Raw genomic sequence first — 26,685 nt, 5'->3', positions numbered from 1 at the left:
AACCCAAGAATGGACACAAAATGGCTGCTGGAGGAATAGGCAAAATGACAGTGGGATTTCAGGAAAACACTTCCAACCCAATTTAACAAATTTATCGCATTTATTCGAGGATCACCCTCCATCCACTGTAAAGGGGAAAACTGAAGCAACACTGTGTTAAGACAAAATATGTTGGAAGGAACTGTAGATGCTGGTTTATACACTGAAGATGGACACAAAATGCTGGAGGGACTCAGTGGGACAGGCAGCATCTCTGGAGGAATAGGATGGGTGGCGTTTTGGCTCGGAACTCTTCATCCAAAACCCAAAATGCCTTGAAGAGTTCCAACACAAAGCGTCACCCATCCTTTTTCTCCAGAGATGCGGCCTGACCCACGGAGTTACTCCAGCACCTTTGTGTCTATCTTCAGCGCAGGAAAAATGTTCCCGATGTTGGGGGGGGGGGGGGGGGAGTCCAGAACCAGGGGTCACAGTTTTAATAAGGGTTGACCATTGAGGACTGAGGTGAGGAAAAACCTTTTCACCCAGAGTTGTGAGTCTGTGGAATTCTCTGCCACAGAAGGCAGTGGAGGCCAATACACTGGATGTTTTCAAGAGAGTTAGATTTAGCTCTTATGGCTAACGGAATCAAGGGATATGGGGAAAAAAAGCAGGAATGGGGTACTGATCTTGGATGATCAGCCTTGATCATATTGAATGGCGGTGCTGGTTCCTGCACCTATTTTTCTATATTCCTACTGATTTAAAACAGATCTATGGCAGTCATTCCACATCCACAGTAAACTGTTAACGGAAGATTGCAGGTTGTCTTGCCTGCAATGTGGTGTATAGAGTGCTGATCATTTTAAAACTCAATGCTCGCTGTGGGGTAGAACGAGGCTGTGATGTGGAATGGGTGATGCCCGAGGGGGGGAAGGAGGAAAAAGAGAGCTGACAAAACATTCAATTGTAACTCCCCCCCCCCCCCCCCACCCCACCCACCCACCATACCAGGCTATGCTACGAGTCTTTATTAGACGTTCTCAGGCCCACTGGCAGAGACTGGACCCTGCCGATCTCAAGGCTAGGGAACAGCCGAGACCAGTGAACTGAAGCACATTGGGCTTCACTCTAAGTCAGCTCTGATCTACAACATCTTTTTGGCAACATTGAGTTAATTTTGGACATACGGGCCTGAAACAGGCCTTAGAATTTGAGCATCTACATCCAGAACAGTGACCTGGGAAAGGAGATTGAAACGTTGTCGTTAATCAACAGGCTTCGCTGCATCTATCTTGTTTTCTCATTTAACACAGAGAAAACACAGGGAATCTCATTGAGCCCCTAAGTCATTAAAATATAAAAGCTGGAAATGCTAAGGCTGAGCCAAGGGTCTGAATGAGAGAAGTCAAAATTGTTATTAATTGCTTCTAATAATTATATCGGTTTCCAAGGCTACTTAAAACCCAAGCCTTCTGCATGGGTACCTCCAACAGTTTTAGCAAGGCCAAGAAACCTGCACTCACCCTGCATGGACCAAAATAGTCTGGGTGCCAATTAAAGGAGCAATTGTCCCGAGTTTTTCCACACAGAGTGGTGAGTCTGCGTAATTCTCTGGAGGCCGGTTTTCTGGATACTTTCAAGAGAGAGCTAGATAGGGCTCTTAAAGATAGCAGAGTCAGGGGATATGGGGAGAAAGCAGGAACGGGTTACTGATTGGGGACGATCAGCCATGATCAATGATTAATAGGTGCAGGAGTAGGCCATTTGGCCCTTCGAGCCAGCACCGCCATTCAATGTGATCATGGCTGACTCCAAGGGCCAAATGGCCTACTCCTGCACCTATTGTCTACTTGTGTCACAGCAACCCAGGGTAAGACTGTCTGACTTGGGCGATGCGCTGTGGTTGAAGAGGGGGGGGGGGGGGGGGGGGGGGGGAAGGAAAGAGTAAAAAAAAACAAATTGCACACAAACCTTTTAATCCAACCACTGCACACATGCATTCACGAGCCAGACAGCGGTGAGGAGTAAAACTCCAGGCAATTTATTTTCCCCTCTCCACAAACACAAGGGTAAATTAGGTACTAATTCTGACCTTCCCCAACCACAGTCCCTCCACAAGCCCATGTGAAGAACGCCCAACCAACCAACCAGTTGTACAGATGGAATCTGCGAACTTGCAAAACAGTTTGTACTTTGGCTTTCCATCTGAATTAAACATTTCTGCTCGCCCCTCCCTCTCACACCGACTCCCAAAAAATTCAACGACGCTATGATCAAAAGCAATGAAGCAAAAAAAAATAAAAAAATAAAAATTTAAATAAGGCAGCTGTGACTCTTGAGGTTAAATGTGCCTATCAAACTGCCCGAGGGAAAAGACTAGCTTCTAGACGACAAACTTAGATTTACACAGGAAAATAAATTACTCATCTCTCCAGACTGGGGTGTTTTTTTTTGTTTTTTTTATTGCTGCGCCGTTAACCAAGGCTCTCAAATAAAACCTACTGTGGCAAATGTTTCATACTGTAAGAGCGAGGAAAGAGGGGGGGAAATAAAATAGGGTCTGACAAAGATGACACCAAGGAGCTAAAATCAAAATGGCCGACACAAATGGCTGGAAGCCTGGCGATGCTTCTAGTTTACCACACCGAAACGTTCCCTTGGATTCTGCAACAGAAGTGACAAGGTAGCCGATGATGTCCTCGCCCACTGTCTCCTCAGGCTGCCGTCCCCTCTCCTTATGGCTTACAAGTGACCCCTCTAGTATCGCACCCCCCCCTCCCCCCGCAATCTGCCTCCACCCTCAGCCGTCCCAAATACTAATGGAAACCGCACTTTTCCCTACAAATTATGATCCTGGATATACTGTCAGTATTATTATTATTATTTTTTTAAGGACAAGTAACAAGGGAGCAAAAAAATCCCCCCTGGAAGTTGTAACAGACCCCTGTAGCTAACTGGAGCAATATCTGGGCCTCATCCAAAGTCACGCTCTGAACTAGAACCCCCCCCCCACCCCCCCCAACGGTCTAGTGTCAGCCCACCACGCACGGCACACTATTAAACATTCACTAGTCTTTTCAGTCCTCATGCACAGAATGCCAAACGGTGCTTCTAAAAGCACGCGGCTGGATTAAAAACACCTTGTTTATTCTTGGTTATCGGAAGTGTAAAAATTCAACAGGCAGATCGACTCTCTTGGCGGCGTGTGTGCTGGCTGTGGGCGAGATGCAGGATGCGATGGAGTTGTTTTTTTTTGTTTTTGTTGTTGGCGTTGGGCGACGAGGAGATGAGCTGCGCAAGAGCAGGTGATGGCTTGAATGTCCCCCTCCAGGTTACCCGATGACTCTGCTGGGCTCACTTGGCGCTAGGCTTTCGTGTCTTTCACTGCAGAACGGAAGCGGAGTCCAGGAGTTATCGACAGTCGGAACAATTTGCCTTGCTATTTACTAGTGGAAGACTACTCGCACTGAAAATAGAAGTTAGTTTCTGGGTGGCTCGGCCTAGACGGCGGAAGGGCAGGACAAAGCCTGGCAGGCAATAGGCCGACACTGGTGAGAAGGGTTATTTGACAGGAAGATGGTTGGACAATGGACAGAGATGGAAAACAGAAGGTGAGAGGTAAAAAGATTTGAGGATTTGCGAAGCTCGAGGAAGAAATAGGGGAGGGGAGAAATAGTTGTCTCAGGTTGGGAGCAGATGCGGCAGAAAACGAAAATTGAGTAGGGATTGATAGGGTCTTTGCAAGAGGCATGGTGGGAGGAAGTGTAGTCCAGATAACTTGGGAGTTGGTAGGTTTGTAGTTGACATTATTCCAGGGGTGGGGAACCTTTTTATGTTGGAATGCCGCATTAAGTTAGCTGTGATCTAATAAGGCCGCATCCAAGAAACTTCAATTAGATATACTTCAAAATATACATTAATTTGTTAATATAGACCTCGTGACTTACTAATGTTTTACTTGTGGCCGTCAGTCGGGGAGGATTATTTCGTTGAATCTTCTTTTACTCTTTGGTATTTTAAATACGTTCATTTTAAGATTAAAATAAAAATAAAAGACAAACAAAAACATATTAATAAAAATAAAAGGATTTGTTCTACAAAATTTGGATTCATTCAAAAGGCTGCACTTAATGGCCTATAAGCCCCATGCGCACTTAAGGCCACAGGTTCCCCACCCTTGAGTTGGTCGATAGTCTGTTCGCTGTGATGGAGACAGAGATCAAGAAAGGGGAGAGGTGTCAGAGATAGTCCAAGTGAAGTTGAGGACAGGGCAGAGGTTATACAAGCAAACTTTGCTATCGCTAGAGTAACAGTTTGTAAGACTGAACATTTTCAGGATGTATGCTTTGAAAGGCCTTAGGAGCTAGCAAGGGGTAGGTGGAAAGAATTGAGGACCGGAGCTCACAGTCTCGGTAACTGGACAGGTTGTGTAGCCAGGAACTGCAGACGTGGGTTTACACCAAAGACAAGCCACAAAGTGCTGGAGTAACTCAGCAGATCAGGCAGCATCTCTGGAAAAAAGGAATAGGTGACGTTTCGGGTCGAGACTCTTCTGCAGACTGAAAATCAGGGGAGAGGGAAACGATTGATACGAAAAGACACAGAGAACAAATGAACGAATGAAAGGTACACAACAGGACAAATCATAGCCAGCAACATCCGGCTGTCACCAACCTTTCTTGTCAGTCTCGCGTTTCTTGGCTGCATCTTCCCGCTGCTTCCGTATGATGGCAAGCCGCGCCAAGTCTGCCCGCGCCTGCTCCGTCTTCCCCTCCAGGTGGAGTTTCATATACCTCTCCCGAGCTTGCTGCTTCTCAATCTCTTCCCTGAGAAGGGAACATTGTAGGGCAGGGGATGGAAATAAAATGTAATTAGCTTTGCGTTAAACCGTTAAAAGTCGTGAAAGTGGGACAGGCCCTTTACTTTGATAGAGTCACCATTTTACGTTGAACTTTCACGTTTTGTGAAGTCATTGAACAAATATGTCAGATTTAAAAAAAAGGATAACCTGCATTTATGCACAGAGTCTCTTGCCCAGAGAAGGTGAATCGAGGAGCAGATGACATAGGTTTAAGGTGAAGGGAAAAAGATTTATTAGGAATCTGAGGGCTAACTTTTTAACAGAGGGTGGTGGGTGTATGGAACGAGCTGCCAGAGGAGGTAGTTGATACAGGGACTATCCCAATGTTTAGGAAACAGTTAGACAGGTACATGGTTTGGAGGGATATAGACCAAATGTGGACAGGTGGGACTAGTGTAGCTGGGACATTGTTGGCTGGTGTGGGCAAGTTTGTCCGAAGGGCCTGTTTCCACGCTGTATCACTCTATGCAACACAGCAAAGTGCTCAAGGTGGTACAAGGGAATAGCAAATTAAAAGTTAGTCTTTGGTTAGGGCACATTGTATGCGGTTCTGGCAGCCCCATTACAGAAAGGATGTGCAGGCATTGGATAGGGTGCAGAAGAGGTTTATCAGAATGACCCTGGATTAGGAGGTATTAGCTACAAGGAGAGGATTGTTTTACATTTTAGTCTATTGTCACAGGTACAGAGGTACAGTGAAGGTAGACAAAAATGCTGGAGAAACTCAGCGGGTGAGGCAGAATCTATGGAGCGAAGGAAATAGGCGACGTTTCGGGTCGAGTGAAAAGCTTTTGTTGCACGCTGTCCAGTCAGCAGAAAGACAATACATTATTACAATCGAGTCATTTACATGTGTATAGACACATAATAAGGGAATAATATTTAGTGCAAGGTAAAGCCAGTAAAGTCCACTCAAGGGTAGTCTGAGGGTCACCAATGAGGTGGATAGTAGTTCAGCGTTGCTCTCTGGTTATGGTAGGATGGTTCAGTTGCCTAGTAACAGCTGTCCCTGAATCTGGAGGTGTACGTTTTCACACTTCTGTACCTCTTGCCTGATGGGAGCAGGGAGAAGAGGGAGTGAGATTGATAAGGGTCATGATAAGGGAATAATGTTTAGTGCAAGATAAAGACAGTAAACTCAGTGGGTCAGGCAGCATCTCCGGAGAAAATGGATAGGTGTGCATTTTCACATCTGTACCTTTTGCCTGGGGAGAGGGGAGAAGAGTGAGTGACCAGGGTGCGACTCGTCCTTGATTATGCTGCTGGCCTTGCTGAGGAAGCGCAAGGTATAAATCGAGTCAATAGAAGGGAGGTTGGGTTATGTGATGGTCTGAGCTGCGTCCACAATTCGCTGCAATTTCTTGCGGTCTTGGGTGGAGCTGTTCCCAGGTCAGGTCAGGTCGGGGGGAGTCCCCCCCCCCCCCCCACCACGGGTACCATGTAATCCCGTGCTACCCGCTCCATGGTCGGATAGTCGGTGTCTATACCCCTACACTGGGTTGCCAGGCGAGGAGGGGGCTGTGGACCCCCAGCAGGACCAAAAACAAGACCTGTCAAAGGGCGGATGAGCTCCTAGTGAGCCAACAGCCATCCACACTTCAGTAGAAGTTGCGATCACTGTCGTACACGGCATTGTAAGGAATGATGATAAAGCACACACACACACACACCAAAATCCTAGACTTCCAGCGGCTGAAGTCCACAGGAACTGGAGGACAGAGATGTGTGGAGCGTCCGTCACCGTTCCAGTCGGAAACCAGCGCCCCAGCGTCGCTGATGTTTTCAGCGATGATGAATGAATGAAGTTGCCAAACCAAGCTGTGTTGTGCCCTGATAAAACACTTTCTATGGTGTATCTGTAGAAGTTGTAGGGGACACGCCAAACTTCCTGAAGTAGTTTGTAGTAGAGGCAGGTGGTGTGTTCCCTCGATGGTTGCTTCAACATGGGCGGCTCAGGAGAAGTTGACCTTGACTCCTAGGAATTTGAAGTTTTCAGCCAGCTCTAAATGCAAACTTTCCCCTGGATCGCCAGAGGTTGAGGGGAGACCAAATAGAAGCATATAAAACTATGGGAGGGATAGAACCGCTTGGAACCTTTTCCCCCCTTGGGGTTGAAATCAGAAACAGAGATAAAGGGACTGGCTCATTCATTCAGTCAGGGGGATAAACATATAGGTTGCATATTTGATATAGAGTCACCCTGCATTAAAATGGGTTATTCAGTGATAAAGATTTGAATGTTTAATTGAGAAACTCTCTGACCTTTCTCGCCTGGAGAGTTCTCGGTTTCGGGGATTGAGATCCACTTCAGCTATTTTCTTGTTTTTCTGTACTATTCGGTTGGGGTTCTCAATCTCTATTATTCCTTCCACTCCTTTCTTCTTGGGCTGAAATCAAAGAAAATAAAGTGAGATCTTTTATCAAATTAATGTCGGCACGGCGTTGCTGAGGTGGTTGCTGCCTCACGGCGCCAGAGATCCGGGTTTGATCCTGACCGCGGGGGGCTAGTCTGTACGGAGTTTGTACGTTCTTCTCGTGATCAGTGTGGGTTTCCCCCCTGGGAAATCCTGCATGTTTTTGGAACTTGGGAGGAAACTGTTAGCATTCACAGCAAAAGGATTTGAGTATAGGAGCAGGGAGGTTCTACTGCAGTTGTACAGGGCCTTGGTGAGACCACACCTGGAGTATTGCATACAGTTTTGGTCTCCTAATCTGAGGAAGGACATTCTTGCCATAGAGGGAGTACAGAGAAGGTTCACCAGGCTGATTCCTGGGATGTCAGGACTTTCATATGAAGAAAAACTGGATAGACTCGGCTTGTACGCGCTAGAATTTAGAATATTGAGGGGGGATCTTATAGAAACTTACAAAATTCTTAAGGGGTTGGACAGGCTAGATGCAGGAAGATTGTTCCCGATGTTGGGGAAGTCCAGGACAAGGGGTCACAGTTTAAGGATAAGGGGAAATCCTTTAGGACCGAGACGAGAAAAATATTTTTCACACAGAGAGTGGTGAATCTGTGGAATTCTCTGCCACAGAAGGTAGTTGAGGCCAGTTCATTGGCTATATTTAAGAGGGAGTGGCCCTTGTGGCTAAAGGGATCAGGGGGTATGGAGAGAAGGCAGGTACAGGAAACTGAGTTGGATGATCAGCCATGATCATATTGAATGGCGATGAAGGCTCGAAGGGCCTACTACTGCACCTATTTTCTATGTTTCTATGTTTGTACGTTCTCCCCGTGAGTTTTCTCCTGGAAATCCGGTTTCCTCCCACACTCCAAAGACGCACAGGTTTGTAGGCTAACTGACTTGGTAAAATTGTAAATTGGCCTGTGTGTGTGTGTGTGTGCGCGTGTGTGTAAAATGTGCGGGGATCGCTGGTTGGTGCAGACTGAGAGGTGAAAAACGGAGGGGGAAATATCTGCAGCCTTTGAACATGAACATGCTTTCCTTTGGACATTTGCGCCACTGCGAAAAATTGCAGCGACTTTAGACTTTATAGATGCAGTGCAGAAACAGGTCCTTCGGCCCAACGAGTCTGTGCTGACCAGCGATCACCACATACACTCGCACACTCCCCACACACGAGGGATAACTGAATTTTTACCGAAGACAATTAACCTACAAACCTGTATGAAAGTGGTCAATCTCTTTTCAAGGATTAGAGGGAGGGGACATGTGGATCTTACGGCAACAGCAGGAATGACAAGCCTATTCTAACATGCACGAGAATAAGTGCACGGCCCCAGCTTGGTATTCAATACTGTACTAGGAATACGACACCAAAATAGCACGACCATGCGTGGCTTAGTGAACGCAATAGCAAAGATGTACTTAAAGGAACGCTGCATAAACTTGGTAAAATCGATGAGGCTCGCACCAGGGTCTCTTCCATACCCCGCAACACTGCTCTCTCTCCCCATCCCCCCACTCGCAACAAGGGCAGAGTCCCCCTAGTCCTCACCTTTCACCCCACCAGCCGTCACATACAACAAGTAATCCTCCGTCAGTTTCACCACCTCCAACGTGACCCCACCACTCGCCACTTCTTCCCATCTCCCCCCATATCTGCCTTCCGCAAAGACCGCTCCCTCCATAACTCCCTTGTCAATTCTTCCCTTCCCTCCCGTACCACCCCCTCCCCGGGCACTTTCCCTTGCAACCGCAAGAAATGCAACACTTGTCCCTTTACCTCCCCCCCTCGACTCCGTTCAAGGACCCAAGCAGTCGTTCCAGGTGCGACAGAGGTTTATATGCATCTCCTCCAACCTCATCTATTGCATCCGCTGCTCTAGATGTCAGCAGATCTATATCGGTGAGACCAAGCGGAGTTTGGGCGATCGTTTCGCCGAACACCTCCGCTCGGTCCGCAATAACCAAGCTGACCTCCCGGTGGCTCAGCACTTCAACTCCCCCTCCCACTCCGTCTCTGACCTCTCTGTCCTGGGTCTCCTCCATGGCCACAGCGAGCAGCACCGGAAATTGGAGGAACAGCACCTCATATTCCGCTTGGGGAGTCTGCATCCTGGGGGCATGAACATCGAATTCTCCCAATTTTGTTAGCCCTTGCTGTCTCCTCCCCTTCCTCAGCCCCCCTGCTGTCTCCTCCCATCCCCCAGCCTTCGGGCTCCTCCTCCTTTTTCCTTTCTTGTCCCCGCCCCCCCCACCCCCGATCAGTCTGAAGAAGGGTTTCGGGCCGAAACGTTGCCTATTTCCTTCGCTCCATAGATGCTGCTGCACCCGCTGAGTTTCTCCAGCTTTTTTGTGTACGCTGGATAAACATAGATGGGATGGATTTAGCTGTTCACAAAAAACGTCTCAATGTGTGGGGACGACTTTGGTTCTGAGATATACAAGACTATACAGCGATATACAAGACTATACAGACTACTTGTCTTTCATTAGTCTGTTCAAACTGAAGAATTCCCACCCAGATATAATTCACTCAAAATAGCTCCGCTTTAAATTAAATTAAAATTAAAATTAAATTTCTTTATTTATATAGCACATTTTTAGTCAACTTGCATTGACCCCAAAGAGCTTCACATAATTACATCCACACACAGACAAAGGTGGGTGAAGTGTCTTGCCCAAGGACACAACGACAGTATGCACTCCAAGCGGGATTCGAACCAGCTACCTTCCGGTTGCCAGCCGAACACTTAGCCCATTGTGCCATCTGTCGAAACAGGCTCTTCGGACGCCTGAGTCAACGCTAACCAGCAGTCACCTCGTACACTAGCACTATCGAACACACTAGGGACAATGTACACTTTTTTTTTTTAAACCAAAGTCTTTGGAGTGCGGCAGGAAGCCTGAGCTCCCGGGGAAAACCCACGCGGTCAAGGGGAGAACAGACAAACGCCATGCAGATAGCATCCGGCCACAGTCAGGTCTTTGGCGCTGTCAGGCAGCAATTCCACCACTGCGCCACCCTATTCACTAACAGCTCAAGATGCGTGGTCCCCACAGGGACACCCCTGAGAACAGCTCAACGCCACTGCTGCAGTGCAGAGGCAAAGCAAAGATGAGCACAAGCCCTCCAAAGACCAGTGTACTCACCTCAGAATCATCATCACTGCTTTCTTCAGAATCAGCATCACCCGCGTTCTCAGGTAGATCTTTGGCCTAAAGATTTAAAGACAAACTCATTAACTGGGATGTCAACAGACGCATTAAGTCAGTAAATAAAAAATCTGCATTTTTAAATGAACAATTTCCAACACCAGCAGTAAACCTGGGAGCAATATTGAGCCTGAAGAAGGGTTTCGACCTGAAACATTGCCTGTTTCCTTCGCTCCATATATGCTGCCTCACCCGCTGAGTTTCTCCAGCATTTTTGTCGACCTCCATTTAACATTGATCAACTTGTGAGCAGTGTTTTGGAACATCCGCAGAAAAGACAATAGAACAGGTACACAGACAGGAAAGGAATGAGGGCCAAACACGAGCAGGTAGAACTAGTGCAGAAGGGGCATCTTGGTTGGCATAGGAAGGTTGGGCCGAAGGGCCTATTTCCGTGCTAAATTATAATTAAATTACAAAGTACTTGTGCTATAATGCCAGGATAAGCACTCAACCAAGAAAACCAAGTCCAAAGCACTACCTGAACTGATTATACAAACTTATGCCAAGGACAATAACTACCTCGATATGCAATGATCAGCTACCTACATGTTAACAAGCACATAAAAAAAAACTAGTGTGTAGATGTAATTATACCATTGGGGTTATCAAGTGGGCACCTCCCTTCACTGGTGTTTCGTAGAGTTAGATCCACACCTTGGGAAGGCTCAACAGTTAGTTCTGGAGTCCCAGAACCACCCCGCTCAATACCTGCTCTCGTCACCTGATGCTACCAGTATCTACTAAATGAAAAAACTAGACGATTAACTCACTCAAACACTCACAGCCTGTCTTCCACTTTTCCTAACCCATCATCAGTATGAATCTATGATTCATAAAGTGCCCCAGTGTGGAAACAGGCCCTTCGGCCCAACTTGCCTACACCGGACAACATGTCCCAGCTACACCAGTCACACCTGCCAGCATTTGGTCCATATCCCTCCAAAACCTGTCCTACCCATAGACACAACATGCTGGATAATACACAGCTTAGCCAATGTCATACAAGCCTATTCTGGCCCAATTGGCCTCTGCTCCAAACTTGAATTCACCCCGACATGCAGAGCATGTACTTGCTAACAACGAGACGGTTCAACTTCTCCTGTACTGGTAGCGGTGGAGGGACTGTGCCATTGATGCAACAATCACTTTCTAATGCTCTGGAGGGTCTACACTCACTGAGCCCCAGCTAACACACAGCCAGCGGCAATATAATGGCGATCCACAAAGTAGCCTGTAAATAAAATGTGTAGGAAGGAACTACAGATGCTGGTTGAAACCAAAATGCTGGAGTAACTCAGCGGGACAGGCAGCATATCTCTGGAGAGAAGATTTGTTACTAATATCTGGATTAGATTTGATATCAGTTCCCAGGAAACAAAGAGCAGCACCAACTACACACATCAGCAACCCTTCAACACAACAGTGTCCTTCAGCAGACACAAGAAGCTGGAGTAACTCAGCGGGACAGGCATCAATCATCTCTAGGTAGAAGGAATGGGTGACGTTTCGGGTCGAGACCCTACTTCTGAGTACCTACCTCAGACTCATGATACCCATGTTCGGAACTCAATGATAAAAGGAATATCAATACTTTTGTTTAATTCAGAGATTTAAATCATCGATTTATTACAAGTATAATATGGTGCAACATAAGACTGGAAATTAACTGTTTCAGAACTGGGTGAAGGCTGTGGCAAGATATAACCATATAACAATTACAGCACGGAAACAGGCCATCTCGACCCTTCTAGTCCGTGCCGAACACATATTCTCCCCTAGTCCCATATACCTGCGCTCAGACCATAACCCTCCATATATGAAGTACGTATATTCCTTTTCTGTTTCCCCCCCCCCTTTTGTTTTTCCTTTCTGGTTTTCTCTTTTTTTCTACATCTCTATGGGCTCTTTCTCTCTATCTATCCACAAACTACTAATTGTTAACTTCTGGGGCCTACACATCACTACTTTCCTTAAATTTTTATTTTCTCTTTTTTTCTTGCTTTTGTTATTTTTCTATTGTTACATTTAAAACAAGATGTTGTACACAAAATGTATTATGTTATATGCCACGGTTTATACGACTGTACATTGCTTCTAATAAAAATATTTTTAAAAAAAAGTTTAATTCAGAGATACAGCGTGGAAACAGGCCCTTTGGTCCACTGTGTCTGAACCAACCAATCAATATTGTACACATTAGAAACGATTAACAGAAGCCAATTAAGCTACAGACGTGCACGCCTTTGGAATGGGCGAGCAAAATGGAGCACGCGGTCACGGGGAAAACATGCAGACAGTACCCGCAGTCAGGATTGAACCGGGGTCTCTAGCGCTGTAAGGCAGCGACTCTACCGCTGCGCCACAACCTTTCTCAAGAACAAATGCTTCTGACGTGCCCCTGTACAATAACCTAGCTACGGGAAGCTTTGAATTTATACGGAGAAGCTGCCCATCCCCTCACTTCCCAAAGATATTCCTTTGCGAATCATTTTTGTATTTTCTCACGTTAGCCTGCTGTACAATTCTATTTGCTATGTCCACATGCGCGGAGGAACTCGAGGCGTCTCACTGGTCAAAAGCGCTGTGTAAAGGAGTTGTGGAGGCCGATGAGCAGGGAGGTTTAATATGCACTTGCCTTTTCTTTCTCTGCTTTCATCTGAGCATCAATCTCATCTGGGTTTGTAAATTGTTTTGCCCGCCCCTTGTGGCCTCGTTTACCTGGAAAGGTGAAGACAAAAGTATTTTCATTAGTTTTCATCAAGTAGATGGTACATTAAGTCAGGAAAACTGCACGTTCCGGGGTTTTTTCCCCCCCAAGTCTAAACGACAGGAACTTGTACAGTCTGAGATATAGTGCTCAACAGCTCCATCCGAGACTGCAAGAAAATGCAGAGAGTTGTGGACACAGCCCAGACCATCACACAAACCAAACTCCCTTCCACTGACTCTATCTGCACTTCCCGCTGCCTCGGCAAGGCCAGAGGCATAATCACGGACCAGTCTCACTCCCTCTTCTTCCCTCTCCCATCAGGCAAGAGGCATAGAAATGTGAAAATGCACACCTCCAGATTCATGTTTCAGAAAGGACTGCAAATGCTGGAAAAATCGAAGGTAGACAAAACTGCTGGAGAAACTCAGCGGGTGAGGCAGCATCTATGGAGCGAAGGAATAGGCGACGTTTCGGGTCACAACTCACCGAGTTGCTGCATCGCCCGCTGAGTTTCGCCAGCATTTTTGTCTACCTCCAGATTCATGGACAGCTTCTTCCCTGATGTTATGAGGCCACTGAACCAACTGTATTTTCTTCACTTATCACCATTATACGCTGAATATCATGAGAAGAGAGAAACTGGAGAAGCAGATACACGATGTGTAGGAAGGCACTGCAGGTGATCTGTGAATCGAAGAGAAGACGCAAAAAGGAATAGGTGGCGTTTCGGGTCGAGACCCTTCTCTCGAGCAGAAGGGTCACCAGAGATGCCATCTGACCCACTGAGTCACTCCAGCTTTTTTGCGTCTCTCTTAAGCAAATACAGGCGATTTGTTCATATGTTAGAATGCAAGCTTCACTGAGAAGTGCGGCAAGCGAGTAAAGATCAGATAATTAGATCAGGCTAATCCATCACTCTCAGGACCTTGGGAGTGGTAGATTTCCTGGAATATGACATGTTATTCTTATTAAAGCACTATTAATTCACTAAAAAAAGATACCTCATAGTAGTTTTCCTGCGTATGTAGTGAGTTGGGGGTAGGGGGGAGGGGGAAAGGGAAGGGGGTGGAGGGTGCAAACAGGGCCCCAATAAGCAAGATTCTGAACTGTCGGGATCTCTAAACAGCAGGGTAGTGGCTTGTTCATGAAGGAACTGCAGATGCTGGAAAATCGAAGGTAGACAAAATTGCTGGAGGAACTCAGCGGGTGCGGCAGCATCTATGGAGCGAAGGAAATAGGCAACGTTTCGGGCCGAAACGTTGCCTATTTCCTTCGCTCCATAGATGCTGCCGCACCCGCTGAGTTTCTCCAGCAATTTTGTCTACCTAGGGTAGTGGCTTGTCAGAGTTTAAGGATGTTAATCCTGAACAGTGTACGAAGACCTTTTGAAAGGCAAGCCATAGACACAGAACCATACAGATCCGAACAGGTATAGTTTATGTTCATGAGTTAATGAATACGTTTATTGGCCAAGTATTCACATACAAGGAATTTGCCTTGGTGCTCCGCCCGCAAGTGACAACATGACATGCAGTGGCAGATTCACTGTCCTAAACATTAGTGAACCACATGGACTTTTACGTAATGTAATGATACCTGTAAAACTATACTACAAAAGACCAATTAAAAAGAAAAACCTCAGTTAACAAATTTAAATTCCACAGGTGCCCTCCTGGGATTAGAACTGATTTCTGGAATCAAGAGCGAAGACAGATACAAAAAGCTGGAGTAATTCAGCAGTTCAGGCAGCATCTCTCGAGAATGTTTCAGGTCGAGACCCTTCTTCACACCCTATTCTGGACTCCCCCAACATCGAGAACAAAAAGAAAAAAAAAGAAAAAAATCCAGAACTAGGGGTCACAGTTTAAGGATAAGAGGGAAGTCTTTTAGGACCGAGATGAGAAAATCATTTTTTACACAGAGAGTGGTGAATCTGTGGAATTGTCTGCCACAGAAGGTAGTTGAGGCCAGTTCATTGGCTATATTTAAGAAGGAGTTAGATATGGTCCTTGTGGCTAAAGGGATCAGGGGGTATGGAGAGAAGGCAGGTACAGGATACTGAGTTGGATGATCAGCCATGATCATATCGAATGGCGGTGCAGGCTCGAAGGGCCGAATGGCCCACTCCTGCACCTATTTTCTATGTTTCTATTCCTTCTCTCCAGAGATGCTGCCTGACTCGCTGAGTTACTTCAGCTTTTTGTGTCGGTCTTTGGTTTAAACCAGGATCTGCAGCTCCTTCCTACATATTATACCTCAGAGTCTCTGGATGAATAGTGCAACAATTTAATCGCCGTGCCACCATTTTAATCCCATTAATTATTGCTAGTTATGTACATATATTTGCATCTATTATTTTATACACAGATTTTTTTTAATGCATGCAGAATATCGACCATGTTATCAGATACAATCTTAAGCGTGACACTGAATATGTTTAAATGATCTCAATTGTACTTTGGGTTAAGATCGTTTCAATCACCACATTAAAGGCAGGATTTGAGATCGCAACTTGCTGCCACAGTTGACAAATGTGGTTTGTGAAAAATCAATATCAGAGCATAATATAATGGCTAATTTATACAAACTAAATCAAATCAATTAGGACAATGCCTCTGTTAGAGAGTCATATTTATCTTCATCAAAAGCATTAAATTACGTTACTTTTCTGCAGTTTACCATGGTTTTTAGACATTGAGCTGCTACAGACAGCACAAGCAGTTTCATGCTGCCAGCATCAAAACAGAATGACCAATGCTGAGGTCCTGGCACACAGAGACAACCAGCACAGAGGAGGTGGATCAGAGATGTCTGCGGAATGGAAGACTACCAGCACTGAAAAAAATGTTATGTATGAATAGCCTGGCCAAGACAGGAGAAAGAGGCTTAAAGCCCTATCCCACTGTACGAGTCCATTCAAAGAGTTCTCCCGAGTTTGCCCTGATTCGAACTCGGAGATTTACGGTAATGGCCGCTCGTCGGTACTCGGGGCTCTCGTGGACATTTTTCAACACGTTGAAAAATCTTCACGAGTCTACCCGAGCTTACCTGTCGTTAGCGAGTCTTCCCGAGTACCTGCCGTTAGCGTTACGAGCCGCTAAGAGACGTCCCCGAGCTCCGACGTACCCGCTACGTTCAATCTCCGTGCTTACCACGAGTTTGATTTTTTTTTAAACTCGGGAGAGCTCTTGAAATGAACTCTCATCGTGGGACAGGACCATTAGGATTAGTTTAGAGATGCAGCGTGGAAACAGACCCTTCGGCCCACACCAAACGATCACCCGTACACTAGCTCTATCCTACACACTAGGGACAATTTGCAGAAGCTAATTAACCAACAAACCTGCACGTCTTTGGAGTGTGGGAGGAAACCGGAGCACCCAGAGCAAAACCCACGAGGCCACAGGGAGAACGTACAAACTCTGTACAGACAGTACTTTAGACATACAACGTGGAAACAAATCCTTCGGCCCACCGAGTCCGTGCTGACCAGCGATCACTCTCATACACTAACACTCGTACAAACGAGGGACAATTTACAATTTTACTGAAGCCAATTAACCTACAACACTCCTTTACGTCTTTGGAGTGTGAGAGCACACTCATGCGGTCAAATGGTGAACGTACAAACTCCTTACAGACAACACCCATAGTCAGGATCGAACCGGGGTCTCTGGCGCTGTGAGGCAGCAGCTCTACCGCTGCGCCACTTTGCCGCGGACACGTCAAGGGTTATTACAAAATCAGGGTGACAGTTTTGCGCAAGATCAGCAAAGAGTTTTGAGCTTCAGACACTGCGACGACTGACTTCCCAGGTCGACAGCATGGTTAAGTCTGTGTACCAAGGTTCAGACAATGAATCAGTTGCTGTAAGACATTGCATTCAGTGACAGAACACTAAGACGCACACTGGACTATATTATAGGACAGACCACATAATGGAGGTATTCATGGATTCCATGATAAATGTAAAACAAAACAAACTTCTATATGTGTGGGAAGGAACTGCAGATGCTGGTTTAAACCGTAGACACAAAATGCTGGAGTAACTCAGCGGGACAGGCAGCATCTCTGGAGAGAAGGAATGGGTGACGTTTCGGCTGAGACCCTTCTTCAGACTATTGTCACGTGTACCGGGTTACAGTGAAAAGTTTTTGTTGCGTGCTAACCAGTCAGCAGAAAGACAATGCATAATTACAATCAAGCCATCCTCCTCACCTCTCACTGCTTTGAATATCCATAAAAGCTGGCCACAATTGAAATTTAAGGGATTAGAATATGGGAGGAAAAAAGCAACGCACTCTGAAATCCAAAAGGGCTAAATCACAGGCACGCCACCTACAACCAGTTTCTAGAAGTCCCAGCTCTGAACAGAAGTTTAGTTTAGTGATACAGAGCAGAAACGGTCCCTTTGGCCCACCGAGACCACACCGACCAGCGATCCCCGCATTTTAACACTATCCTACCCGCACTAATGTCAATTTAACACTTAAACCAGGCCAATTAACCTACAAACCTGTACGTCTTTGGAGTGTGGGAGGAAACCGAATATCTCGGAGAAAACCCACACGGTCATGGGGAGAACGTACAAACTCCGTACAGACAGCACCCGTAGTCGGGATCGAACCTGGGTCTATGGCGCTACAAGCGCTATAAGGCGGCAACTCTACCGTTGCGCCACCGTGCTGCCCTGGTCATGGAAGCCAAAAAAAATCACCATCTTGATGCTAGAAGATGCAATGGGGAAAGGGTTTAAAGCAGATAGGTTTACAATATTATGTAGAATGTGAAGGCTTAAAAGTCGCTCCACGTTTATAGTTTCTTGACGTTACTTGCTGTGTTGTTGTTGCAAATTAACCGTTATTTTTTGCTTTGCTCGCACCATTTCTACCAGCACAGACGCAGAAGGCCAAACAGCCTCCTTTCTTACTAGAAACTTGTGGGGTCCTGATTTTAGGATCAGGAAATGACATGGCCTACTGCCCTTAAAGAGGTGTTGTTTTTTTTGCAGGTGCATCAGACAAATTCTGGGGACGGTGAATTCAAAAGCCATTTTTATCCACTGATCTCACCCTGTTCAGGATACACTGCTTGTAGATGAAGCAACACGGACAGCGAAATCCACACCCAGATGCTACGCGCAGAGCACATGGAAGCCACCCCACAGTATTCTCTAACCCTAACCCACAAGATATCCTCAATTTGAGCTGGATGTAAACACCACTGCTTCATTATATTTGATCGTTTTGTTAAAACCTCGTTTTAGTTAAGTTTATTATTGTCACGGGCACCAAGATGCAGCAAAAAGCTTTTTTTTCTTGCATGCGATCCAGTTAGCAGAAAGACGACATGATTACAATCAAGCTTTTGGTCCAGGGTGCACAGATACAGGATTAACGGAATAGCGGTTAGTGCAAGATAAAGACCAGTAAAATCCAATTAAAGATAGTCCGAGGGTCTCCAAAAAGCTGGGTGGTAGGTCAGGCCCGCTCTCTAGTTGGTGACGGGACGGTTCAGTTGCGTGATAACAGCTGCGACAAAACTGTCACTGAAACTGTCTGAAGAAGGGGCTCGACCCGGAATGTCGCCAATTCCTTCTCTCCATAGATGCTGCCTCATCCGCCTCCAGCATTTTTGGCTACCTTCTGAATCTGGAAGGATGCTTTTTCAAACTTCGGTACCTCTTGCCCGATGGGAGGCAGGAGAAGAGCGAGACTTGTCCTTGATTAGGCTTGCGGCCTTCCCGAGTCAGTGTGAAGTGTAGCTGGGGTTGATGGAAGTGAGGTTAGCTTGCATTTTGGTCTGGGCCGCACACTTCCCATTACTGAAACAAACAATTCTAATAACAGGTCTTGCATGGCTCTAGTTCCTCTGTTGAAAGTGTTACTTGAGGTTTAAGGTGCCACTCAGTGTATGGGTAGGGGGAAATTGAAGTCACAGCCTCAGGCAGCTCAGCACAAACAGCTTTTTGTAGCATGTTAAGTAGAAGTTTAGTTTAAGTAGAAGCGCAGAAACAGGCCCTTCGGCCCACCGACTCCGCGCCGACCAGCGATCCCCGCACACACTAGCGACAATTTATACATATACCAAGTATGCAAACCCAAGCCAATTAACCTACACATCTGAAGATAAGACACAAACAGCTGGAGTAACTCAGCGGGACAAGCGGCATCTCTGGAGAGAAGGAATGGGTGATGTTTCGGGTCGAGACCCTTCCTCAGACTTAACCTATACACCTGTACTTCTTTGGATTCTGGTAGGAAAGCGAAGATCTCGGAGTAAACCCATGCAGTCACGGGGAGAACGTACAAACTCCGTACAGACATCACCTGTAGTCGGGATCGAACACGGGTCTCCAGCACTGCAAGTGCTGTAAAGCAGCAACTCTACCGCTGCGCCATCGTGGCCGCCCCAAGTCTTAAGCGATTTGCAGAAAATGAGAGGAGTCAAAGCTGGTAATACACAACGTGGTATTTCAGAAATTTGCTGTCGTAAAATTTGACAAGTCGGAAAGACACAAAAACAGGCACCCGATAGAACTGGGGAAAACAAATGGAGATCGAGAGCATGAAATGCAGATGACAGTGGCTTAAGCACAGAACTAATCTGAATATTTTGGCTGCTGCCCATCTGTTAAAAGATAAAGCTAAATAATGTATTAAGGAGACATAAATAACAGAATCGTCTCTGGAGAAAGGGAAAGGAAAGTAAAAATAATTAAAAATCAGTAAATTAAATATCGTGTGGAGTTTTTTCTCTGAATGGAAGGAACGGAAAGCAAGCAGAAATCAAATATCTGAATGTTAAATAGTGTGTAGAATGTTTACAGAGGCAAGTCAGTCTGAACAAGGCAGAAATGCTCGATGACTGTGCGTAGTGCGTGCAAAAGATGCAAGAGACTGAGGAATTCTGATTTTTTTTAAAGAAATCCATTCTCAGAATTATACAATGGGTTGGAACAATTTGATTTTGTAGGTATCACACTGTATGCAGTTTTTAAGAAGCTAGTGCTTATAACACACAATTTGCAAGAGGTTCACTATTTGTACATCTAAGTAAACAAGACAGCCATGTGCAACTGTGTACAATGAACATTGAATGCTCCAAACGTTAGTTAACCTGTAATGACTTCCCTCCCCCCTCCCCCACAGTTCCCTTCTCTCTTTCGCGCCCCCTCCCCTCCCATGCCCCTGGATGCATAACTATTCCTTCCTCTGGCTTCACAGATGGTGGTGTAGTTAGAAACCAACTAACCTTCCACCTGCTAAACAGATGCCAAAGAAATCCACGTCACTAAAAAAAAAAACTCTGCCTTCAACCAGAGGACTTTCCATATACCTTTTCCTTTTTGCTAGTTTGACAGCAGCTGAGGAAGACAATTACCACCTCCTGATATTCCAAAACAATGGGAAAATAAGTGAATCATTATTAGAACAAAGGCGTTGGCTCACATCCAATGTCCCATTGTAAGATTAACGAGCTGCCTGCGATGTTTAGTTTAGAGATACAGCGCGGAAACAGGCCTTTTAGCCCGCTGCATCGACCAGTGATCCCCGCACACTAACACTATCCTACACACACTAGGGACATCTTTTTTTTTTTTAAACCATTTACATCAAGCCAATTAACCTACGAATCTGTAATTCTTTGGCGTGTGGGAGGAAACCGCAGCACCCTCGGAAAATCCAACCAGTCATAGGGAGAATGTGCAAACTCCGTACAGACAGCACCCAATATCAGAATCAAACCCTGGTCTCTGGCGCTGTATGGCATCAACTCTACCGCTGCGCCGCCACTAAACTGCCTTTTTCCTGTTTTAATCACTGAAGAAGGGCCTCGACCCGAAACGTCACCCATTCCTTCTCTCCAGAGATAGACAATAGGTGCAGGAGTAGGCCATTCGGCCCTTCGGGTCAGCACAGCCATTCAATGTGATCATGGCTGATCATCCCCAATCAGTACCCCGTTCCTGCCTTCTCCCCATATCCCCTGACTCCGCTATCTTTAAGAGCCCTATCTAGTTCTCTCTTGAAAGTATCTAGAGAACCGGCCTCAACCGCCCTCCGAGACAGAGAAATCCACAGACTTACAACTCTGTGAGAAAAAATGTTTCCTCGTCTCCATTCTAAATGGCTTATCCCTTATTCTTAAACAGTGGCCCCGGTTCTTGACTCCCCCAACATCGGGAACATGTTTCCTGCCTCGAGCATGTCTAAACCCTTAATAATCTTATATGTTTCAATAAGATATCCTCTCATCCTTCTGAACTCCAGAGTATACAAGCCCAGCCGCTCCATTCTCTCAGCTTATTACAGTTCCGCCATACCGGGAATTAACCTTGTACGCCTGCCCTGCATTCCTTCAATAGCAATAATGTCCTTCCTCAAATTAGGGGACCAAAACTGCACACAATACTCCAGGTGTGGTCTCACTAGGGCCCTATACAACTGCAGAAGGAACTCTTTGCTCCTTGACTCAACTCCTCGTGTTATGAAGGCCAATATGCCATTCGCTTTCTTCACTGCCTGCTGTACCTGCATGCTTACTTTCATTGACTGATAAACATGCTGCCTGAGTCACTCCAACATTTTGTGTCTGTCTTTAAAATCTCTGTCTGTTGACAAACGCTGGGCCAAAGTTTCAAATTGACATTTGGACATGAACTATGATTATTAAACTCGGATTATTAAATTTGCAGATTACATCAAAGTTGGTGTTATGAGCAGCGCGGAAGGCTGTCTAAGGCTAGAGCAGGATATCGATCAGGTGAAAAGCTGGACAAAGCATTGGCAGGTCGGCAGTGGTAAAGTTGCTGCCTTACAGCACAGGGACCCGATTTCGATCCTGACTGCGGGTGCTGTCTGTACAGTTTGTACGTCCTCCCCGTGACCTGTGTTGGTTTCCTCCCACACCTTGAAGATGTACAGGTTTGTATGTTAATTGGCTGTGGTTAACAAAAATCTAAATTATCCCTAGCGTGTGTGGGATATTGTTAGTGTGCGGGGAGTCGCTGGTCGGCGCGGAATTGGTGGGCCAAAGGGCTGTTTCCGTGCTGTATCTCTAAACTAAATTGGGCGTTTAAACTAAACAAGTGTGAAGTCGATTTTAAAGCAGTCACATAGAGGCAAGACATATACAGTAAATGAAAAAGTGCAAAGGAATGTTGATGAACAGAGGGACCTTGTTCAATCTAAAGTTTTCTGGAAGTGGCAACACTGGTGGTGAAGGCTCATATGGGATGGGTACATTCATAGAGCGGCACAGTGACACAGCAGTAGAGTTGCTGACTTGCAGCGCCAGAGACCCGGCTACGGGTGCTGTATGTACTGAGTTTGTACCTTCTCCCGGCGACCCGCGTGGGTTTTCTCCGGGTACTCCAGTTTCCTCCCACACTCCAAAGATGCACAGGCTTGTAGGGCAATTGGCTTTGGTAAAATTGTAAATTGTCCCCAGCGTGTAGGATAGTGCTCGTGTACGGAGTGATCGTTGGTCGGCAAAGACCGTATCTCAGGCAGGGTATAGAATATAAAATTGGGATAAGCACTTGGAGTATTGTGCGCAGAACTGGTTGCCATATTATATGAAGGATATAGTTACACTGGAGAGAGTGCAGAGAATATTCGCCAGGATGCAGAGCGGATTGGAGGACTTCAGATGCAATAACAAATAGAGTAGGCTGGGTGTTCAAAAAGGAACTGCAGATGCTGGAATATCGAAGGTACACAAAATTGCTGGGGAAACTCAGCGGGTGCAGCAGCATCTATGGAGCGAAGGAAATAGGCGACGTTTCGGGCCGAAACCCTTCTTCAGACTCAGACCCAGTAGGCTGGGTTTGTTTTCCAAACATTGGAAGCTGAGGGGTAACAGATCGAGGTATAAAATTATACAGACACAGATGGGAGGGGGAGAGATTCTAAAGCATGGTCGGGCCATCAAGAGAAGTTTAAGGTGAGAGGAAGGAGTTTTAAAGGAGACTAGACCAAGTTGGACCCGTTGGGTCCCAGTCCCCTCAACGTGCAGTTGCGGGGGGCGAACTGCGGCATCACACACACACACACACTAACCACCCCACAAACACACTTACTACCCCCCCCCCCATACACACACACACTAACTACCCCCCACACACACTAACTACCCCCCCACACACACACTAACTACCCCCACACACACACACACTAACTACCCCCCCCCCCTACACACACACTAACTACCCCCCACACACTAACTACCCCCCACACACACAATAACTACCCCCCCACACACACACTAACTGCCCCTCCACACACACACACACAAACTACCCCCCCCCCCACACACAAACTACCCCCCCACACACACACTAACTACCCCCCCCACACACACACTAACTCCCCCCCACACACACACACACTAACTACCCCCCCACACACACACTAACTACCCCCCCCCACACACACACTAACTACCCCCCCCACACACACACTAACTACCCCCCCCCACACACACACCCTACCTACCCCCCACACACACACACTAACTACCCCCCCACACACACACTACCCCCTACCCCACACACCACACACACACACTACCCCCCCCACACACACACTAACTACCCCCCCCACACACACACACACTAACCCCCCCACACAAACACACACTAACTACCCCCCACACACACACACTAACTACCCCCCACACACACACACTAACTACCCCCCCCCACACACACACTAACTACCCCCACACACACACACTAACTACCCCCACACACACACACACTAACTACCCCCCCCCACACACACCCACACTACCCCCCCCCCCCCCACCCACAAACTACCCCCCCCCCCCACACACACACTAACTACCCCCCCCACACACACTACCCCCCCACACCCACACTAACTACCCCCCACACACACACACTAACTACCCCCCACACACACACACTAATTACCCCCCCCCACACACACACACACACTAACTACCCCCCACACACACACACACTAACTACCCCCCACACACACCACTCCACCCCCCACACACACACACTAACTAACCCCACACACACACACTAACTACCCCCCCACCACACACACCACCCTTCCCCCACACACACACTAACTACCCCCCACACATACTAACTACCCCCCACACATACTAACTACCCCCCACACACACTAACTACCCCCCACACACACTAACTACCCCCCACACACACACTAACTACCCCCCCACACACACACACATACTAACTACCCCCCCACACACACTACCCCCCCACACACACTACTACCCTCCCCCACACCCCCCCCCTAACTACCCTCCCCCCCACACACCCACCCCCTAACTACCCCCCCCCCCCCACACCCACACCCTACCCCCCCCCCACACACACACTAACTACCCCCCCCCATACACACACACACTAACCCCCCCCACACACACACACACTAACCAGCCCCCTTGATATTATATTAATATTATTCATTGGCTCCTTTTACCCCATCCCCACCCTATCCACTGACGCATAGCCCCCAACTCGCAGCGCGTCTAGGGGAAAGGTTATCTCTTTTTGCACACAGTGGTTGATATCTGGAACGCACAGCCAAATATGTTACTGCAGTTAGATACAATAACTGCATTTAAGACTCATTGTAGGTAGGCACTCAAATACACAGGCAAGATACCCAAGGGTCAGACCTAGCGCAGATGGGCAAAAATGATCATTACAGACAAAGGTGGGTCAAATGGCCCATTTTAGTACACTACAAATTCGAGTAACATTTTCAAACTTTCAGTAGCTTTGCTGACTAAGATTTTCCTTTTACAAATCCTTGTTGACTTTAACTAATCCCATTCCTGTTTTCTCTGTCCTGTTATCACATCCCTTATGCTAGATCCTTTATTGAGATTTATAGCTCACTTGTTTCTCTCCCTTTTAAAAATTGAAGGGTTTGGTGAACATTACCCCCCCCCCCCACACACAATATTAACACCTCCGCTCCTCACCATAACTCCCCCACATTCCCCCCTTGCCAATACCCTCTCCCCATCCCGTTACCCCCTGTACATTACCCTCTCCTCACCATTACCTTCCCTGCTCACCATCATTACCCTCTCCTCATTACCCTCTGGTATGGCACTTTACCCATTACCTCTCCCCATTACCCCTACAACCCCTCTCCATTACTCCCTATTACCCCTTCCCTCATCCTCTACCCCCCCTCACCCCTCCACCCACCCTTACTCCTCCACCCCCGCACTCCTCCACCCACTCCTCTACCCCCCTCACTCCCTCTCTCCTCTACCCACCCTCACTCCTCCACCCACCCTCACCCCTCTACCCGCCCTCACTCCTCTACCCCCCTCCCTCACCCCTCCACCCACCCACACTCCTCTACCCCCCACACTCCTCTACCCCCGACTCCTCTATCCCCTCACTCCTCCACCCACCCTCACCCCTCCACCCACCCTCACCCCTCTACCCACCCTCACTCCTCCACCCACCCTCACCTCTACCCCCCTCACTCCTCCACCCCCCTGACTCCTCCACCCACCCTCACTCCTCCACCCACCCTCACCCCTCTACCCACCCTCACCCCTCTACCCCCTCACTCCTCCACCCACCCTCACCCCTCTACCCCCCTGACTCCTCCACCCCCCTGACTCCTCCACCCACCCTCACTCCTCCACCCACCCTCACCCCTCTACCCCTCACCCCTCTACCCACCCTCACCCCTCTACCCACCCTCACCCCTCTACCCACCCTCACCCCTCTACCCACCCTCACCCCTCTACCCCCTTCACTCCTCCACCCCCCTCCCTCCTCCCCCCCCGACTCCTCCACCCACCCTCACCCCTCTACCCCCTTCACTCCTCCACCCCCCTGACTCCTCCACCCCCGACTCCTCCACCCACCCACCCTCACTCCTCCACCCACCCTCACCCCTCTACCCCCTCACTCCTCTACCCCCTCACCCCTCTACCCCCTCACCCCTCTACCCCCTCACCCCTCTACCCCCTCACTCCTCTACCCCCTCACTCCTCTACCCCCCTCACTCACCCTCAACTCCACCTCCCTCACACTCTATCCCCCTTTTTCACCCTCTACCCCCTCACCCCTCTACCCCCTCACCCCTCTACCCCCTCACTCCTCCATCCCCCTCCCTTCCCTCTCCTCTATCCCCTCGTTGCGATGGCGCCGCTCAGGCCCAGGCTGTCAGGCCGCCGACTGAATCCTCCTCCTCCTCCCCCTTTAGGATGTGTGTGTGTTGGGGTTGGCGCTCACCTCCCCGCGGCATGTCTGCCGGCCGTGCTGGGCCGTGCTGGGCTGGGCTGGGCTGGGTGCTGGGCTGGGCTGGGCCTGTGCTCGGTGCTGTGCTCGGCCTGCGGCCCCGCTCCTCCTCCTCCTCCCGCTGCTCCTGCAGCTGCTGCTCCTCCGCGACGCGGCTCCGCGCTTCACAATCGCCCGTCGCCCGCTGCCAACGCCACTTCCGCTCGGCTCCCGCTGACCGACAGGC

At 47.8% G+C, this 26,685-nt stretch overlaps 1 protein-coding gene and 1 long non-coding RNA gene across 2 annotated transcripts; one reads left to right on the top strand and one right to left on the bottom strand.

Annotated features, from left to right (window-relative positions):
- The first annotated feature begins 977 nt into the window (after positions 1–977).
- LOC116967071 lies at positions 978–19,359 on the top strand. The gene is made up of 4 exons (XR_004410129.1): positions 978–1,575; positions 7,853–7,884; positions 14,243–14,252; positions 19,347–19,359. It is a non-coding gene; the product is annotated as an uncharacterized LOC116967071 (long non-coding RNA).
- Positions 1,942–26,685, bottom strand: pdap1 (PDGFA associated protein 1). Its single transcript, XM_033013540.1, has 6 exons — positions 26,454–26,685; positions 13,106–13,188; positions 10,405–10,470; positions 7,106–7,230; positions 4,657–4,808; positions 1,942–3,366 (listed from the first exon to the last, which is right to left on the bottom strand). Exons 1-6 carry the CDS (start codon positions 26,464–26,466, stop codon positions 3,347–3,349), a joined length of 459 nt encoding a protein of 152 aa, XP_032869431.1. The 5' UTR covers positions 26,467–26,685; the 3' UTR covers positions 1,942–3,346.

Source organism: Amblyraja radiata, chromosome 38 (assembly GCF_010909765.2).
Source record: "Amblyraja radiata isolate CabotCenter1 chromosome 38, sAmbRad1.1.pri, whole genome shotgun sequence".
Classification (NCBI taxonomy): Eukaryota; Metazoa; Chordata; class Chondrichthyes; order Rajiformes; family Rajidae; genus Amblyraja; species Amblyraja radiata.
This window is presented reverse-complemented; position numbering and strand designations above follow the sequence as displayed.

Coding starts and splice junctions, on each gene's coding strand:
- pdap1 (XM_033013540.1), bottom strand. Junction 4,809..7,105: donor GAACTCTCCAGGCGAGAAAG/GTCAGAGAGTTT, acceptor TTCCCTTCTCAG/GGAAGAGATTGAGAAGCAGC. Junction 3,367..4,656: donor ACGCGAGACTGACAAGAAAG/GTTGGTGACAGC, acceptor TCCGTTCTGCAG/TGAAAGACACGAAAGCCTAG.